Source organism: Bacillus rossius (assembly GCF_032445375.1).
Source record: "Bacillus rossius redtenbacheri isolate Brsri chromosome 4 unlocalized genomic scaffold, Brsri_v3 Brsri_v3_scf4_1, whole genome shotgun sequence".
In the NCBI taxonomy this organism is placed as follows: domain Eukaryota; kingdom Metazoa; phylum Arthropoda; class Insecta; order Phasmatodea; family Bacillidae; genus Bacillus; species Bacillus rossius.
The window spans coordinates 9,432,415-9,450,731 of record NW_026962010.1 but is presented as its reverse complement, the minus strand read 5'-3'; the positions used below and the strand labels follow the sequence as shown (position 1 = coordinate 9,450,731).

General features: G+C 33.7%; 1 protein-coding gene across 1 annotated transcript in view; it reads right to left on the bottom strand.

Moving 5' to 3' along the window:
- Positions 1–18,014, bottom strand: part of LOC134541640 (T-complex protein 1 subunit theta) — a 40,713-nt gene extending 22,699 nt beyond the window's left edge. Inside the window, exons 1-5 of the mRNA XM_063385216.1 lie at positions 17,833–18,014; positions 14,402–14,704; positions 12,246–12,444; positions 11,947–12,008; positions 1,196–1,333 (exon numbers count right to left, since the gene is read on the bottom strand). Coding sequence (XP_063241286.1) covers positions 1,196–1,333; positions 11,947–12,008; positions 12,246–12,444; positions 14,402–14,704; positions 17,833–17,892 — 762 coding nt within the window. The 5' untranslated portion in view covers positions 17,893–18,014. The remainder of the gene's footprint in view (positions 1–1,195; positions 1,334–11,946; positions 12,009–12,245; positions 12,445–14,401; positions 14,705–17,832) is intronic.
- Between the last annotated feature and the right edge of the window lie 303 nt (positions 18,015–18,317).

The following is an 18,317-nucleotide window of genomic DNA, read 5'->3' as shown; positions in this document are numbered from 1 at the left end:
ACACTTAGAAAATGTTAGCATACAATGACTAGCACTACAGTTTATAGAAATACAGGCTGTCCATCAGTAACTTATACATACCATATTACACAGTTTATATTTATGGTATTCATCTTTGTCAACTTCTGTTAAAAATAACGTGGTCTGCAACACAGTTGATTGTCAAATAAGCAAAAAATTTATCTTTTACTAAGAGTAATGAACTGAATTTTTATCTGTACATATTTTATTGAGATTGCAGCTCGTAAAAGATGGAAAACAAGTTGGAAAACATTTTTAACTGATGAAAAACTAAGCATTTTAAAGTTTGTGGGTCAGCACAAAGTACTCATGTTTCACTTCATAGGTTAGGCATGCCTGTTTCAACTCTGTACACAACTCTGAAAACAAACGTGAAAAATTGTGAAATCAGTGAAGGAAATGCTGCCCAGTGTGATGACACAAAGTATTGTATTTTTATTAATATTTTTAACCTGCAAATGTCTGAGGTTACTATGAATTGCTAATTAAAGTATGAAAGTACATATGTACATATAATGTATGTATGCTTACCTATTCTCTATCCGTAATGTAAATATAGGACTTCACTGTTAATTATTCTATTTCAATATGCTTCAGACACACTTAATAATTATGTGCAAATGAGTATGGTAGGCCTATGTCAAGGCCATATATCACTGTTTACCGAGCAAAATTTCTTTTTAATACATTTCCCTTATTTTAAACACTCCTGCATTTTACAACATTTTCAGAAACCCCCTTGAAGTGTGCAAGAAACTGGTTCTACTGTATTGATAATGAAACTCCATGCGTTTGCGTAATGTCTAACTGAACAAAGTTCTACAAACACTGCAAACCTTGTCACTGAAGTAAAAATAGTAGAAATAATTTAGGGTAATACCCTCATTTTCCATAAATTTTGGTGATATGGAGAAATAATGTGGTTTTTAAAGGATTATTATTATCTACATGCCAAAAGTAACAAAAAAATGTTACCTCATTGTTCTACTGTACACTTCAAAGTTTTCGCAAGAAACAAAAATAAAAATAGAACCTACAGTTTTGCTTGCAAATACAGAAGTTTCTAACCACAAAAGAATGGATTGAAAAGAAACGAATAAACACTGAGCACCAGTGGAAATCTAAAAATGTCGAAAGGGAAAAGTTTTGCAAAGCTACAAGAAGGGTTTGTTACCTTAGTCTCGGTCTGCATGGTGTCAACAGCACAGCTGAACACGGCTATCTTCACCTTCTCCTTCTTGGTGACATCGCCCTCCACCTGCCGCTTGAACACCATCCCCTGCACCACCTCCGAGGACTGCAGTCCTCCGCCCTGCACACAGCACACAGGCGTCTGTGCTACACGCCCTCCACGGACGGGTGGCGACACTTTCCACCGCAAACCCAGCTCTTCAAACTTACACAAACACAAACACTTAGTTACATCCTGGGTCCAATGATTAAATTTTTTAAAACCAGTACAATAGTAAAAATATTAACTTGAGGTATTCATTTAACTGCAATATTATACAATTTTCTTTCTCACATATGTATTAAACCTGTACAGATTCAAATGTGGCAATCAGTCAACTGAATAAAATAGGGCTTAGCATCTAGTCAACATTGGGGCCATTTTGGCCAGTGAAGGATGATGACATGAGTATGGAGCATCATTGGAATGCATAAGTGGACGAAATGGAAAAACCCTGAGAAAACCCACTACCTGACTGTGACGTCAATCACGTTTCTCATTTGCTATAAATCCAGTAATAAGCATGCCAGGAACTGAACACAGTGTGCCTTGTTGTGATCACCACATCACTACTTGAAAATCACAATAATGCAGTATTCAAAAGTAGGAATTCTCTATTTAAACACTCCCTTTAAGACAGAAGCCAAATTTAAATATAAGATGTGCAGGGTCAGTATATATTCTTATTATGTATTGTTGATTTCCAAAGCTATAGTGAATACACACAACTATCTTGAATAAATCACATGTACACTCAAAACATTCATGATGAAACACATAAAAAAAAGCATTGCATATGAAAGAAATTTAAAAATAAGATAACTGCATTACACAGAACACAAATGTACATTAAAGTACATTCAGAGTAAGGAACAGTTCTTCAATGAGTTGTATGAAAGGCAGTACTAGTAAACTTTGTTGCCTTAGGCAATTCAAATTTGCAATCTGTTTCCTAGTTGCAATCCCCCACATATAACTTAAATGGAGTAAAAATGTACATACAATAAATAAGGCAAATGCATCACAACACATGGCACATGATTCCTGCATTACAAGTGCATCATGGTTGCTACAGAAATAGAATGTTAGAATTCCCTGACTTTTCCCTGTTTTCCAGACATTTAAGAGAAAAATTCCCTGACTTTCTTTTGAAGTACATACCATAAATATTAACGTGCATATGATTAAATGTAATATAAAAATTTCAACATGGGGTAAAATAAGGTTTTTTTTTGTGTTATTTTGACGGCAGAATTGCGAATGTTTTTTTTTTCTTTCGACATGGCTGGTGAAAGCTCTTCGACCCATATTGCCGAGTTGAATACTTTTGTAGCACAAAGTGCAGTACACAAAATTTGTTTTTAGCAGAGGGTTTGATATGCTGAAACTGTGGCTCCTTGAGCCAATTCTCCTTAAAAGTAGTTTTCTTCGACATCTCTAAGCTAAAAAAAAAAGTACATATTAATATTTTCAGGTTAGGTTAAAACATTATTGTTTATGAATTCTTAAAAAAATATAACTACACAAATACAAAAACTATTACAATTTCACACCTAGCAATATAACTGGCCCACTTAGATAATTACAATAGCAGCATTACAACATACAATGTTAACTAACGATTCTGGGGAAAAACATGTTCAGTTATGCATATTTTTTTTATACACAATGTAGCTAAATGTCACGCAATAGAACTCACGGATTATAACGGTTGAAAAAAAAAGTCATTTTTAAAATAGGTAGAAAAAAATGCAAAAACATAACCGCACACAAAAGCCACGTGTTTTCATATCAGCTTGGTAGTTTTCAAAATGAGACCTAGTATTGCCTCTTTATCAAAATGCACTTTATTTTCTTACGATAGCATCAAAAACTAACTTCACCTGAAACAACGCCTTTAAATTCACGTAATAAGCTTTGTACTCAACTTATTCCAGGTGAAAATAGCCTTCAAAAGATAAACGATGCCATGCCCGTTCTGAACTTCACTGCATGGAACGGAACATAATACAAAGTCTCAAGGGCAAATTAAAAAGGAGAAAAACACGAACAAATGAAGGCCTGGGTTCGCTAGTGAACAAACGAGTGCCTGGATTGGCCAGAAGTTATGGTGGGTGCTTGTAACAGCCTATTGCAACGGACAATCGTAGACCAAGTAAAAAAAAACGTTGCAGTTGCCGTGTGCCTTAAGGGGCCTCCCTAGTAAAAATGTTTAGCGCGGTGGGCCACTGGCCACGTGCTACGGCCAGTGGTTGGGCGGGGCGATATACCTGAGCCTGTCGCCTGCGCCGTGGTGGAGGGGGGAGAGGGCGTTTCAGCGAGGGGGGCGGAATAATGGGAGGGTTGTCATTGTGTGGAGTCCATTTACTACTTATACCTGCGTTATCTGCGAACAAGATCGTGGCAAGAAAGGTGACTGTTTTTCCCTTTCGCTACATTCAACCAAAAGATAATGTTCTCATATTGCCTTGCTTGCTTCCTGACAGTGTTTATTAACTTGAAACATTAAATTAGTGTTGCGATCCAGTCCATATCCATGAAATGCAAACAATCGTCAATTCTGTTTAAAACATGTATTTTTATTTTTATTAACGTTCTACATAATTAAGAGATTTACATACATTACAAAAAATGCTGTCACCAACAATCGATGTGTTAGCTTGTGTTTTCAGGGGGGGAAAAATGCAAAAATTATATCATTAAAAAAATTTCCAACATTATACTTTCGAACTGACATTTGTGTGATGAATGGTTTTGCACGAACAGTTATGCTTTCATTCATAAAAGTATTCCGCACCGCGACGAGAAATCACGTCCTACTAATAATTGAGTAATAAAACTGGGAATAAAATGATGAAAATAATATTAATTATTTTTAATCTTGGACACAAATCAACTTTTTAAATCGCAATAACGACAAATAAATTTTTAACTTACTTCCTGAATAAAAAGTGCATGTCAAACTAACTTTTAAATTCTGTAAAGAAAAAAAATGTCAGGAACAAACAAGTGTTCCCACCAACGACACATCGTCAACTTTGTATTCTAGGGTTCACGTCGTATTTAGTTACACTAAATATTACTGCATATTATTATTTTCTGGCTCTTATTACACGTTTAGCATTTTATTTTATTTTTGCATATTTTTTTTAATGACTTTAACGTTGCATAATATGATGAATAAGTATACACGAATGAACTGGAATCACGTTTCGAGTTACATACAGACTGTTCACTACGAGCAGTGTACATTTCTTAGCTGTTGCAACAGCGGCCTACAGGTGGATTCAGACTGCAGGCTTAGTCAGTCACGCTGAATCCACCTGAGTTCAGATTTTATCGAAGACAAGTGCGGGTGGTATGGAAGAACTCAGTGTGCACTGACTGTTGTGCTCAAGGTGTCAGTGAAATGTATAGCTGGAATCACGGGCGAAAATTTGTAGGATTCCCATGAGGCCCACGGGATAACGTGAAGATTTTGCAAATGCAAGCGGGCCCCCTCAGACGGACTTTTTTATTTCAGGGAGGTTCGGGCCACCCTGAGATTCTCCCCTCCTCCCGGAATCTACGCATGCAGCTGGAATTAATTTTTAGCCAAGTACGTCATTTGGTGCTGTATTTAGGCTGTCAAAGAAGATACGAAATATGGCTGCTTTGATAATTGACGATAACTCCTTTTTATTGTGGAATAGTACTTACCCATCTACAAATAAATCCCTAAATATACCACCACTACTGTTGGGGATTTTCTATACAAACTATCAAAATAATTTTGGTTTCGTCACTGTCACTAGCTATTATTGTATCATACGAAAACATGTATGTTTTGTGTATTAATTTACGGTATTCATCTCTGTCAAAAAAATTTATTTTTCGATAATAGAGTGTAAGCAAGGTAGAATACAATGGCTAATTTTAAAATAAAAATGGAATAAAGTATTTTTTGCTTGCAGTAGTTCAAATTTTTGAATTAATTTAGTTGTTTGTTTAAAAAACCCTTCTAAAATCAAAGAAACTACCTACTTCCTTAATAGATAAATAATGCTTTAAGATCACACGCTTTCATAAATATTTAAACGCCAACATTTAAAATGTAGATTTCACATAATGATAAAATCTTATCTTTTTTCATGGTCACGCCTAATGGAAATAATACACAACAATTCGTCATATATGTTTTTTATGCTTTTAATAACTACTCTACACATGAGCAAATTTCAATATACATAAAACTGAGGAACTCTGCATTACATTTTTAATCTGTGTACGACACTAACAGAAATTGAAGCATGAAACAACATTTAAATTTTTTAATTAATAAGTATTTCATCAACGTGAGCTTTGCTTTCATCTCAATGAAGCCACTCTACATAGAGGAAGTGCACATGTATTCAGTCTTAACATTAGACCCTCCGGATCACAGAGTAAACGAATGAATGGAATTCATAACATTACGCAGGGTTTTATGACATATTTTCCCTTCTACTCAATCGCAACATCTCACTTAGCGCGTAAAATGGTTTCAGTAAACATAACATAAAAAATATTCGCCCCATGTACAGTAGAGGAAACTAAAATGTTTGGAACACTGTAAACTAATTGTATTGTCATTTCTGTAGTCGCTCGAAGTGGCAAACTATGTATCTTTGTTCAATAAAACGAAATATTAAAACAAACAAACAATAACATTACGTTCAGACAATTCGTTACGTGAAGTGAATGTAATAAAATACACAAGACAGTTACACACACCATTACCAAAACACAATCCCATAAAAATCAAAATATTACATGTCGACTTAAAATTATTATTATTCACCATGATAATTTCTTGCGGGTAGCCAGTAACAAAGGGACACAATTTTTATTCATTTAATTAACTTTGACAAAACTTGTAAAACCTGGCATGAGCAAAGTAAGCTGATTCACAATTTTATTTTGCGTCAAAATATTAAACATCAACTAGTAATGAATTAAGAGTATGCTTCGCTTGGTAGAACATCGAATATAGTCATCTCCAGGTATTAAACTGAATTTTGAAAGAGGGACTCAAGTTTCTGAAGAAGTTGTTAACTTTCCTGATGATCCATCGACAGTTCGTAAACGGTCTCATCGTCGGGATGTCGAGCTTGGGACCTTTTTCCTCACCATAGTCCCGTGATCTGTTCTACCATTCGCACAGCTATCCCAACCTATACAAATAGCCGAGTGATACTACTCCCGTTGCTTCTATCATGGAGCTCGCCCGCAGTCGTACTTCCCTATCCAGCCTGCGTAATACACGCGTCCTACCTGCTAGCCGCCAAGAACGCGTCCATTTGTGAAAAAGCCTCACCCGCCAACAATACTAACTCATTAATTATAATATGCAAAACATAAAAACATTACATATGCGATAAAACAAAATTTGCTGCTGTCATAAGCCGAAGAAAAAGAATCAATTTGAAATATAACATAGACAGATAAATCTAAAATGGAGTTATCGATAGTAATGTTTTAATAAACAGAATAATATATGTCGTATTACACTAAATACGTGTTCTTACTGACAACCGAATTTAAAAATAAATTAAATTACTTTTTTTTCTTTTTAAACCATAACCGCATAGAAGAAACAATACTTTTGATACAATTTTTTGCATAACTATACGACAGGACTAAAAGTACATTGTACGTAATAAGTATTTGCTTATAGGAATTAATGCTGCAGAATATACGAATAGATTCAAATGCATAGAATTTAATATATTGTCAAATTTATTTGGAAATATGCATGTAACAAAAGATTGAATTTGAAATGAATTATCTGTTTTTAACTACAAATATAATTTTATCATATCTCACTTTCATTCAAACTTAAGAGTGTCATTTTCAACAACAAAATAGCCACAACTACACTTAAAAATACTTTAACTTGATACTTATATTGTATAACTTTTGATGAAATTAAATGTTAAGAGGTTCATTTAAGTTTGTAAGGAAACATAAATACAACGTTCAAAATAAATAACAAAAATTTTGTGTAGTTAGGAGCTCCGCGTCATGCAAATAAAGGAAAGTTAAACTTTTCAGTATACGGCTGCAATAATTATAGAGGAAAATGTTATTTATTCTTTACTTTTAATTCCCGTTTGGAGAAAATAAATCGAAAAGTACTATACCGAAAGTATAAAGTTGAAGTTCAATATCGCTTGTCAAGTAAGTTCAAGAACAAAATTAAAAAAAAGAAAATTTGTTTTCTTGAATCTACTTTTTTCAGAAAAGTATACATACATACAATATTATTATATTATAAAAATAAAATTTTTTAGTCCTTAAGTATAAATTACTGAAATATTTTTTAGTTAATTAATTTTTTCATGCGAAGAAATATTTAATTGTTAAAATCACGAGAACATAATTTATTATATTTATGTATTCCAAAAGCTTATGTTAAAGATCGACTATATGCTATTCAATTTGCCCAAAAATTTTACTGAAATAGGAGAGCATTACAAAAACACAATTTAACTAATGTAGGTATTATAACAATAAGTTATGTTCATAAACTATATTAATGGGAAACAAATATTTATCATTTAATTATATGCAACTATTTTCCTTTGAGGTAAAAATTGAGGTATATTTAATGTAATAAGTAAATCCTCTCATAAAATTTACTGAAACTAATATTCTTCATTGTCCGTCATATTATGATTCCAAACAGTTTAAATCAACTGAAACATGAAATAAAATAGTAAGGTTAACCATGAGGTGTGGAAGAAATTAGAGATTACTTTGTAAAATGTTTTAAAAATTTCTCATGAAATATTGTGATTATTATGTTCGTACATAATGTAAAAAAAAATTCAATACATGAAATTCAACACATACTTTGTATTGCAAGTTATTAAACATATATTTTAAAAACACATGTGCGTATCTAAGTCGAATTGTTATGTAATACATGATGAACATTACCGATACAACTTCCCTTACAAATAACTTTCACCCAAAGATAAGGCCGCGGACAAATTAGGTATACACACTGGTCGCACGAGGAGCTGAAATAAGTAATATAAGAAAGCCGGCCGGAGTAATTCTTTTCAAGCCAAAGCTAAAAGTAATGGATGTTGTTTGTCTAAAGCAGGCAGTGAAATGACATACAAGTTTACAGAATAGCCATATAAGATCTTTGACGCTTCTTATCCCGTCAGTGGACTGTACGCGAAGAATCAACTGCATCATGGCCCGCCGCCAGTTTTATACTTACGTATGAATACACTTGTAAACGTTGGTTTGTATACTTATGTATGTTGCCAACATCGATAGGTATTCTTTGGCAGCTCGATGTGGATTCATTCGAACACGTTTGCGCTGAACACGACATATGTTTACATGAGAGTGACATCGCGCACTGAAAAAAGTTGCAGGTCTGTAACGCAACAGTGATACAAATATTACATAGTTCGAACATTTTCTGGAGCACGACATTCACTTTGGGTAATGCTAAGCTACTTGATAGGTACCCTTTACCCGCTTTAAAAGTGATAACTTAAAAAAAAAGTGTACATGAAAGCAGACTCAGCCATATGTTTATTGCTGTTGTATTTGTCATAAACCTACCCTACGTTCAATACGGCCTGTAAGTAGAACCATGTTTTTTTTACTTGTGTACAAGCTGTGGTTGTAAAGCAAATTTATATTCTTAGTTAACTAACGTCTATCATAACATATTTGGAATAAGGCTACCTTAATTTTTTTTCTAGATTGCTATATTGTTATATATATAAGTATTACTTAAACGGAAATATCTGGTAATAAAAATAAATGAAAAAAAGCATGAAAGGTTAAGGATTATTTTTTTTCAACAACAAATAATTTATGGTTTAACTGCTTTGTGTACTATATAAAAACAGAACAAGCTTTCAAAATTTCAAAATTTCTTTGATTATCCGTTATAGTTATGTTTGGTTTTAACTCATAAATATTTAAGTTGATTGCCAACGTCACTAATGTACAATAATTTATTTCACACCGCTCCGGGTTGCAGGTAAAGTAACAGGCGTGCAATTTGATCAGAAACGCGTTCTACTTATTCAGGCCCTTTAATTGGGCGTGACGGACCATGTGCCAAATATGTAACAATTATAAGTAGGTGAAGTATAAAAAAATAAAGAACTTGAATGCAAAATAATGCATATAACAAAAATAATTTGCAAGGTTCTTTCGTGGATGTTGTAATGTGTGGGCAATATTTACTTAATTTTGGTTTTTGGATAAATTAATTGTGGTTTAAATTTTTTTAATAATTTTGTATAATTGCTGTAAAAAATTTATTTCCTGCCCTTATTAATTAATTGAGCTGTAGAAATAAGTTTATCTGAAAATTTACGTCATCTTTATTAAACATTGCCACTAATTATACTTTTTAACTTCAAAATGGTTTTTGAATTTTGTAATTAATAACGTACATCCATAACTACATATGTGAGCGATCGGTCACTGACCTCATCTTCAATCCTCCTCGTGATTCCTGCGCCAGGAGGAACATTTACATAATTCTGACTAGCTTATTTAATATAGAACTTCCCTAGTTTTTATTTTTTTATATCATCCCATGAACATTTTTAAAACAGTGCAGGCAATCAGATATCTATCTAACCATAAAGCATAGCAAAATGACATTTAGTTTTCAAAATACGATTTTTCTTTTAATTTAAAATACATTTTATATAAAACCTACATTTTTAAGTATCAAAACTTTTGTAAATAGTTAACCATTTGGTTAATACCAGTATAAAAATTTTCCCCGGCATTGTAAGATGTGTAAAATTATTTTGGAAAACTAAAATAATTTTAAAAAATATTGGGTGGTATAATAATTGTTTCTTGAATTTTTATTAAAAATAAAAGGAAAAACAATGAAGTGTATTTTCATGTTAAAAATTAAATATAAATTTTGTCAAATTAGCTAGCGAGACTGTAAAGCCACCAATAAATAGTTTGTAGGACAACTTTCAATGTGTTGATTGATTAGTTTCAATACTTTATTTCGTAATACATGATCTAGTATGGTAAGCTTTAGGATATTTGTAGTTTAAACAAAAGCAATGTTTTAGAGATACACGAATATAGTCACAGAGTAAGTCGAGCACATGGTACTGTGGCGAGGCACACTAAAAGCAATTCTGAGAATTTCTTTCGGTCACGGGATTATCTTTTACCGGTGCCGGTTGTGGGTTGTCTCCCTCTCACGCACGCACACACACACAGGTAGCCTGCCTCCCCTCCGGCCACGTGTTCCCTCCCGCGCTACCTGAGCTGTGGCCTGCGAGCTGGCTTCGCCGAGCGGCAGCACGAGACGGTGGAAAACTTTCAGGATTTGCAGAAATTGCGGAAAAGATATCTCGGAATTCAAAGCGATGACTATATGTTTTAAATACATGAATTTCTTCAGAAAAAATTTATCTTTTTTTCTAGACTTGTACTTTTTTTCTGTCATTCTCCTAAGCAGTATAAAATGGCCCCAAAGTTGGACAAGTTGGTGATTTTTTATTTCATATTTTGATAGAAAAAAACAAAAATGTAAAAGTATACAGACAATTCGTGTATTATCTTCTCGTGGGTGAAAAATTTTCAGATTCGTAGTGTCGATTAATAAAGTCCCATCATTATTTTAAAAACATAGTGTTCCGCTAACTTCTGATGCTACTAGGGAGGCCCCTTAAGCAGCAGCCTTTTAGCGGAGTTGTTCGGTAGCGGTACGAGTGCATCAAAACAAAGTTTTGTTTGAAATATATGCAACTTTAAGATTTCCAGAATTCGTAGCATTTTCCCTGACATTTCCCGGAATTCCCTGACCATTTTAATTTCCCTGACATTTCCCGGTTTTCTAGTCCTGTAGCAACCATGATCATGGATAAACATATTATTTCAATACATCACGGAATAAGCTTGACACATTATACTATACAATACGTCCATAAAAGAATGTCCCAATATAAATTTTAATAATATCACTTCTAAGCATTATAGAGTTTTGGTTCAAGTCAATGTTGAAAGCAACTCATAATATCACTTCTAAGCATTATAGAGTTTTGGTTCAAGTCAATGTTGAAAGCAACTCAAACAGTTTTAGATAAGCGCATGCGCAAATACAACTTGTTTACTCACTTGCAGCACCACCAACGCAAAATGGTGACTCCCGAGCATAAAGCGTTTTTGTGTTCTGCAATTTGCCAAGAGAGTGAATCTGTTCAGTTCAATGTGCATTTCTTTTAAAGTGTTGAATTATTGAAGTCCCTGAATGTTGAATAGGACATAATGGTCGAGACGACAAGACTTCTTTTTTGCTGGCCTCGACGTTCAACTGACAACTCCATGTGATTTTTTTTCCGTTGGGGCTTTATAAAAGATCATGTCTACGTTCCACTGCTAACTAATGATTTGCCAGAGTTGAGACATAGGATTGAAGAGGTTACCATTTCCATTTCTCTGGACTTGTTAACCAAAGTGTGGGAAGAATTGGACTTTATGTTGGACGTGTGCCGTAGAACTAAGTAAAGGTGCAGATATAGAACATTTGTAAGAAAAATTTGATGTATGATTTGTAGTAAAAATTAAACTGTTATAATATACCATTGAAACTATGACATTCTTTTATGTACATACTATACTAAAGTAATGTACCACAAACAAACAAGGCTACTTACCAAGATTTTACAAACTCGAACATTATCTACATTGAATGTGGCCTTCTCTGGAAGAATGGAAACTGTAAAATCATAAAATACAATCACAAAACAATTTATAAATATAATTTGCTGATGCATTAATACATATATATTGAAATAATTAGTGTTGGGTAGTAATTTGTAACAAGAAATCTAGGCCTACAGGAAATAATAATTATTAAACATGTTACTGAATCAGTAATCATTTCAAATATTGCACACCCTTCAATTACAAACAATTTAAAGCAACAAACTACTTAATGAAACACATTACATACCACAAGCTTTCGCAACAAGTGTAGCAATGAAATCTTCATTGCCGTACTGTTTGCTCATTATTGATGTCTTGATCACTTTCACGACTTCATCCAGGTTGCGATAGTCTTTCACTTCATAGCAGGTTAGCGTTGGCAAGATTTCTACAGCTTTGTCCAAAGCAAGCTCGTAACCCTCCACAATTTCTGAAGAAGTTAAGCCCTAAAACAAAAACAGTATACAATATAGGAATCCTTGGATACAAAAAAAAATGAGATTTCTAACCAAACATGAAATGAGTGTGAGATTCCACACATGTCGAGAGATTTTTTAAGACTTTTTGTAAAGTGTGACCTGACACTTGAAATTTTTTTTTCAGTTTAAAACTGTCGTTAAAACTTTATTTGAATCTGTCAGAATACTAAGGTTTAGTCAACTGACACTTCTTTTTATTTTTTTTAAAACAACTTTTCTCACATCAATGTTTGTTGTTTTAATAATCTTTTAAGCATTTGGTATTTTTTTTTTTTTAATAATTATTTATCATCTAAAATTTGAATCAGGGCTTAGCTTTTATCTTAATTCATATTTTGAAAACTTTATTGAAACCTTTTGACTCTCACTTGGACTGGGTGGTTGTCAAGGTTCCTGCCGTAGCTGCGAAAGTTATTTTGCCCAAAGCCATGATCGAGTTACTTTGATCTTTGTTCCAAGGACTTCAGTCCTTAGCTTTACCGTAGGTTGCAGGCAACCACAGGATTTACTAGTGCACAATTTTTTATAATATTTTTTTTTCTACCTACAAACAGTAAATTTTTCTGTAATCAGTGAAGAATTGGTGTGAAAAATGAGTATAATTTACCTATATTTGCTTTGATCACAACACAGCAGCCATAATGACTGTGAATTTTCCCAGTATTAATAAAAAAAAATTAAAAAAACAGTGAATCTGAGAGACATTATTTCAATAACAAATCAACAAAAGTAACTGTCATTATTTTGGAACTTAAATAGCTCTTCAGCACCCAACTAATGTCTGCACGTGTTCATGAATTTACACACTAGGCCAAACATTAAACTAGCTTGGAGGTCTGGGGTGTTACAGTATGTTAAGTTAAAAACATACAGCTACATAATGGTAAAAGCAAATGTTCTGCAAGTTTTGAGAAACTTAATAAATTATTCTTGGTTTGATTAAGTCTATAATTTGAGGGGCGAAACTGGGTGCCATCCTTTGGTTTATTTTATTCAGCTGTGTTTCGAACCGTCATCCCACAAACCAGGAGTTAATTTTAGTTTAGCAGTTTTGATTTTTAATCTAATTTTTTATTGGTGTTTGGGTTACTCCTGGTGGCATGAAATATAAAAACTATGCAATTAAATTTATTATAGTGAAAATTTAAGAGCCACAGTGCTAAGGTACGAAACAAAATTACTTTACTTATGTAACTGCAGCCTTAAACGTACAGGGAACAGAATTTTAACAAAATGAATTTAAAAAAATGTAAAACTACAGAAACAAGTTTAATTAAAAATTAAAACCCAGAAGTTACTAAACACACTGTTAAGAACAAAAATAAAAATCTCCTATGCCCTATATAGGATATGAGAACTTGGCTCTAAAACAGAGATAAGAACAACTTAATTTTAACTATCAAATAATTAAGCTATTTCAAGTAAGAAAAACCTTTGCAAAAAACCTTAGCAGGTTATTAAAACTAAGAAACACTTTATTTTGCTTGACATGAGTGTGCAAGTCAGCTTTATAGCTGAACCCGCAAGTTTTACATACCAGCAAGAAAAAAAACATCCAGGATAACTTACTGGGGGAAAAAAAAGGGACTACATTACGGTAGTGAGTTTGGAATGATACTGCAACAGCGAGGGGCGCAACAACAAGAGAGGGGGGGGGGCAAGGGTATTTTGCCCCCCCCCTCCCCCCTGAAACCTTGAAGTGGGGGCAAACAGGGGCAAAGAAAGTGCTGTGTAATCAATTTTTAGATAATAAAACTGCTTAAATTGCACCACTTTCCACCTTGAAATACAAATTTTCCCGGGGGAGGACCCCCGGACCCCCCACTTCAATAGGGGGGATCAATTATTCTTTATAAAAAGGTATATTGCCCCCTCCTTTGGAAATTTAGTTGCTGCACCCCTGTCAACAGCGAGCCATAAAAACCATTCTCAGCAAGTCCTCGGCAGCTTCCAGCAGCGCGCCGGCGAAGATGATGACGAAGTTGGTGCCGTCCCCTATCTCCTGCTCCTGCATCTCCGACGCCAGGATCATGAGCTTCGCGGCCGGGTGTTCCACGTCCAGCTCGCGGATGATCGTGGCCGCGTCGTTCGTCACGAACAACTTCTCAATGTGGTTGATCACCATCTTGTTCATACCGTTCGGGCCGTAAGCGGTTCGGATCGTCTGGGCAAACTGCTTGCAGGCCCCGATGTTGCGGTACACCGCTTCGTCCAGACCTGAGAAGTACTGAGGGAAAAAAGCACGACACATTTTGAAACTTTTCAACCTCCCAAATAAATACTGTTTACTACTATCATTCTATCTACTTACCAGATTGCAATGAGCATCAACAAAAATAATGCACGCTTACAAACTACAATATATTGAAAAAATAATTTTATTCAAAACAACAAAGTTAAAATAAAAAGAAAGAGAAAAATTTTACTTCTTAAGAAAACCAAAATTTAAGTTTGATTAAAATCAACATTTTTTGCTGTCAATCCCCATGAATAGTTATTCAGTTCCGCTAAACAAATATGTGATGGTCTAGTTATTTATTAAGAAATACTACTTTTCCAGCTAACTTTGCAATATTGTACTAGCCAGGAAAACATCCAAAATGCAAACATGAACTTAAAAAATGTTCATCAGAAGCAAACAAAATTAACATAGACAAAGGTTTTTCCATGCATTTACCATTTTAAATGAAGAAAATTTTTTTTAATGTAATGTTATTTAAAAAATATTAAAATAGTTATAAAATGATTAGGTTTCAAATTTAAAAAAAAACTGAATTCTAAAATAGTCATTAATTATGAAGGACTATAAAATTAAGAAAAAATATTGATAGAATAATTCTTATCACTATGATTAGAACCTTGTCGCAAAGTAAAGTAAATACAAATGTTTGAACATACTTTTCTGGAACACTAGAGATGTACTTGTATTTACTCAGAAAACAGCATTTCTGAATTCCTTGTGGTTTCTGTGAAATTAATGTTTATAGCTTACTTTACAATGTGTGTGCATTGATGCGGCCGTGGCCATATCCCCCGTGTTTTTTTTTTGTTTTGGTGAAATTTAGCAAACAGAGGTATTGTTTTGATAATCAAAGAAGTTAATACAATGAATGCCTTGCAATTCTAAAGGAAATTTTAATGTTTCTATTTCTGTTTGTTGTTTTTTTAAATAATTAATTGCATTACATAATCTTTGTTTTCTGACATTTGTATTTAAAGTAGTATTTTGAGTCACATAGTAACAAGTGATTTGAATGGGAGCAAAAAATATAAAATCTTGAGAATGGTTGATTATGTTTGGTTAGCTACATTAAAAATACTTCAAAACATTTGGATGGTTGGTTGTGTTGGTATAACTACATTAAAAATAGTACTGTAAAATATTTTTAATGGTTGCTTAGGAATTAAGAATTTAAGATATAGCTATCCTGACCTAAACAACAGTCCACCAGCTCTCAGAGTATTTTTAATGTAGCTATACTAACCCAACCAACAGCCCATATTATTTAGAAGCTTTTTTATAGTGCTAACCTAACGTAATCAACCATTTTCACAAATTAACTCAATTTCTCCAAATCACATACACTCACACTGACCCACACAAAGAAAGCAAAAAAAGGCGGCTGGCAATATAATGCACAGGTAGTGTAATGAAACCTATTAAGAGTGATTTCTAAGAAACCAGTATGAATACGAAATGCTGTTTTCAGGGTTAATAAAGGAACGTCTCTAATGTTTGAGATATTTTCGGCCATTTGTTTTTACTTTACGTAAAAGCCTGTAGAAGCATAAACTTTGCAATAAGCAAACGTTGTTTTCAGAACCTGTTTTATCCTTAACACATTGTGTAATGTTTTCACTACAGTAATTACAAATAATTTTCCATTTGTATGTTACACTTTTCAATGATAATACCTCCTTATTTATCACTAGTCTTCATACTGCTCCCCAAAGGTCAAAACAACATGCATTGCACACAATTTTTATTAGGTGGGATAAAAATAGGGGAAATGTAAGTAGGCCAATGACAGTGAACGGAAGTAAAAAAATTTCGTTCTTTGAATGGTTCTTACAATGGGGACGATTGATTCAAGATATTGTCTTGGACAGACTCCATGTTGCTGATTACACTGTATGTCATACGAAACCTCAACACACAAAAATGATGAATTAAAAAAAAAAGATGAACATGCAAACACACACAAAACATGCCAAAATCAGCCAATGTCAAAACGTTACATCAGCAAAGATGGATACAGTGGGCTACAAATGATGAAACAGTAGCACCAAGGACAGTAAAAAAAAAAAGGACAAAAAATACCTCGGACAACACAGCGACAGACAGACAAACCAATCAATGATACTAAACAGATAATGTGACAAAACAAATGTTCAGGACACCACAATGACAACAGCACAGATGGACAGTCGTGATGGTTCAGGAACCGAGATCTGCTCTTGTCCTCAGACACAGACTGATAGAAGACCTGTGGTTCACATGCATTCAAACTCTCCCCTAGCACGGCCAATGAGCACAGTCCTATGATTGGCAGTGCACCTGAGAGTTGATGTTATTGGCTGGAGTCATCCTGATTAGAGAGTAGTTAGTTGGCTATTGTTTTTTGTGGCAACATAGTTTCACTGTTAATTAGAGGTATACATTTTTTTTTTCAATTCATGTACTTGGTCGACTGATAAGAATGCTATTGCTGACAATGAACTTTGATGCTTTTATTTATATTAGGCGTTCTTCCTGTGCAAGTGAAAAATCACTGTCCTAGAGTAATTTAAGACTGTGGTTCCAGTCATGTTCAGAAAGTATAGATTGAGTTTTACCCACAATCCAAATTCAAAATATTCACATACTTACATATTGAGAGCCACAAGTAAATTTCATACACAAAGTGTAATGGCAACGGCCGCATCACAGCACAGGCTACCTAATGTAACCTATTAATGGTAATTTCTCAGAAACTAGCATGAATTTAGAAAAGCTGTTTTCAGGGTAAACAGAGGAACGTCTTTAGTGTTCAAAAAACAATTTTCGAAATTTTAATGTTTTATTTACGGAACAGCCGGGACGTAAGGATTTTACAACAGCGGCATGTGTAGGTGGTGATAGTAGTTAAGGTATACGGCTCAAGACTTCACCCTTTCTACCTAATTTTTTCTGTGAAATCGTAATTAAAATTCCATCTTTCGGGATGATTTTCATTTAAATGCAAGTATAACGTAGAAATAAAATTTATCGTGACTACGTTAGAATTGCTTTAAGCTTATACAAAGAAACATCTAGCACAAGCTCAACCTTAAAAAAAATAAACAAAAATTTAAGTAGAATAACACCAATCTTACTCTGGATCCTTCTTTAAGCATCTGGGCTACACCCGGGGCTTTCGGTACATGAAGTGCCATTTCTAATTAATCAAAAAACTTCGTAAGAAAATTTCACACCCAAATACAGAATTAACCAAACAAACCACACGCTCGATTATTTAAATTAATCATAGATGCAATCGAGAATTTTGATAAAAAAAGTAATTACAATTTGTCAAACTGACGTCAGCGCTCATAGTGGTGGTTATTTGCACAAATTTATTTTAGGGCTTATTTATTTCAGGTAGCAACAATTAAGTAATTCGACGATATAATGTAAAGCTGGTATGCTATATTAAAAAGGAACCTTAATTATAAAATACAGTTTAATGTTTCTCCGTTTGTAGATATTATGACCGCCAAAAAAAAAATTATGTCCGGACTTTACTTTGTAATTACCAGCTTAGGTATGCTTCACAACAACTAGCACATGATCCATTTGGCAAATTTTAATATCTCTGTCC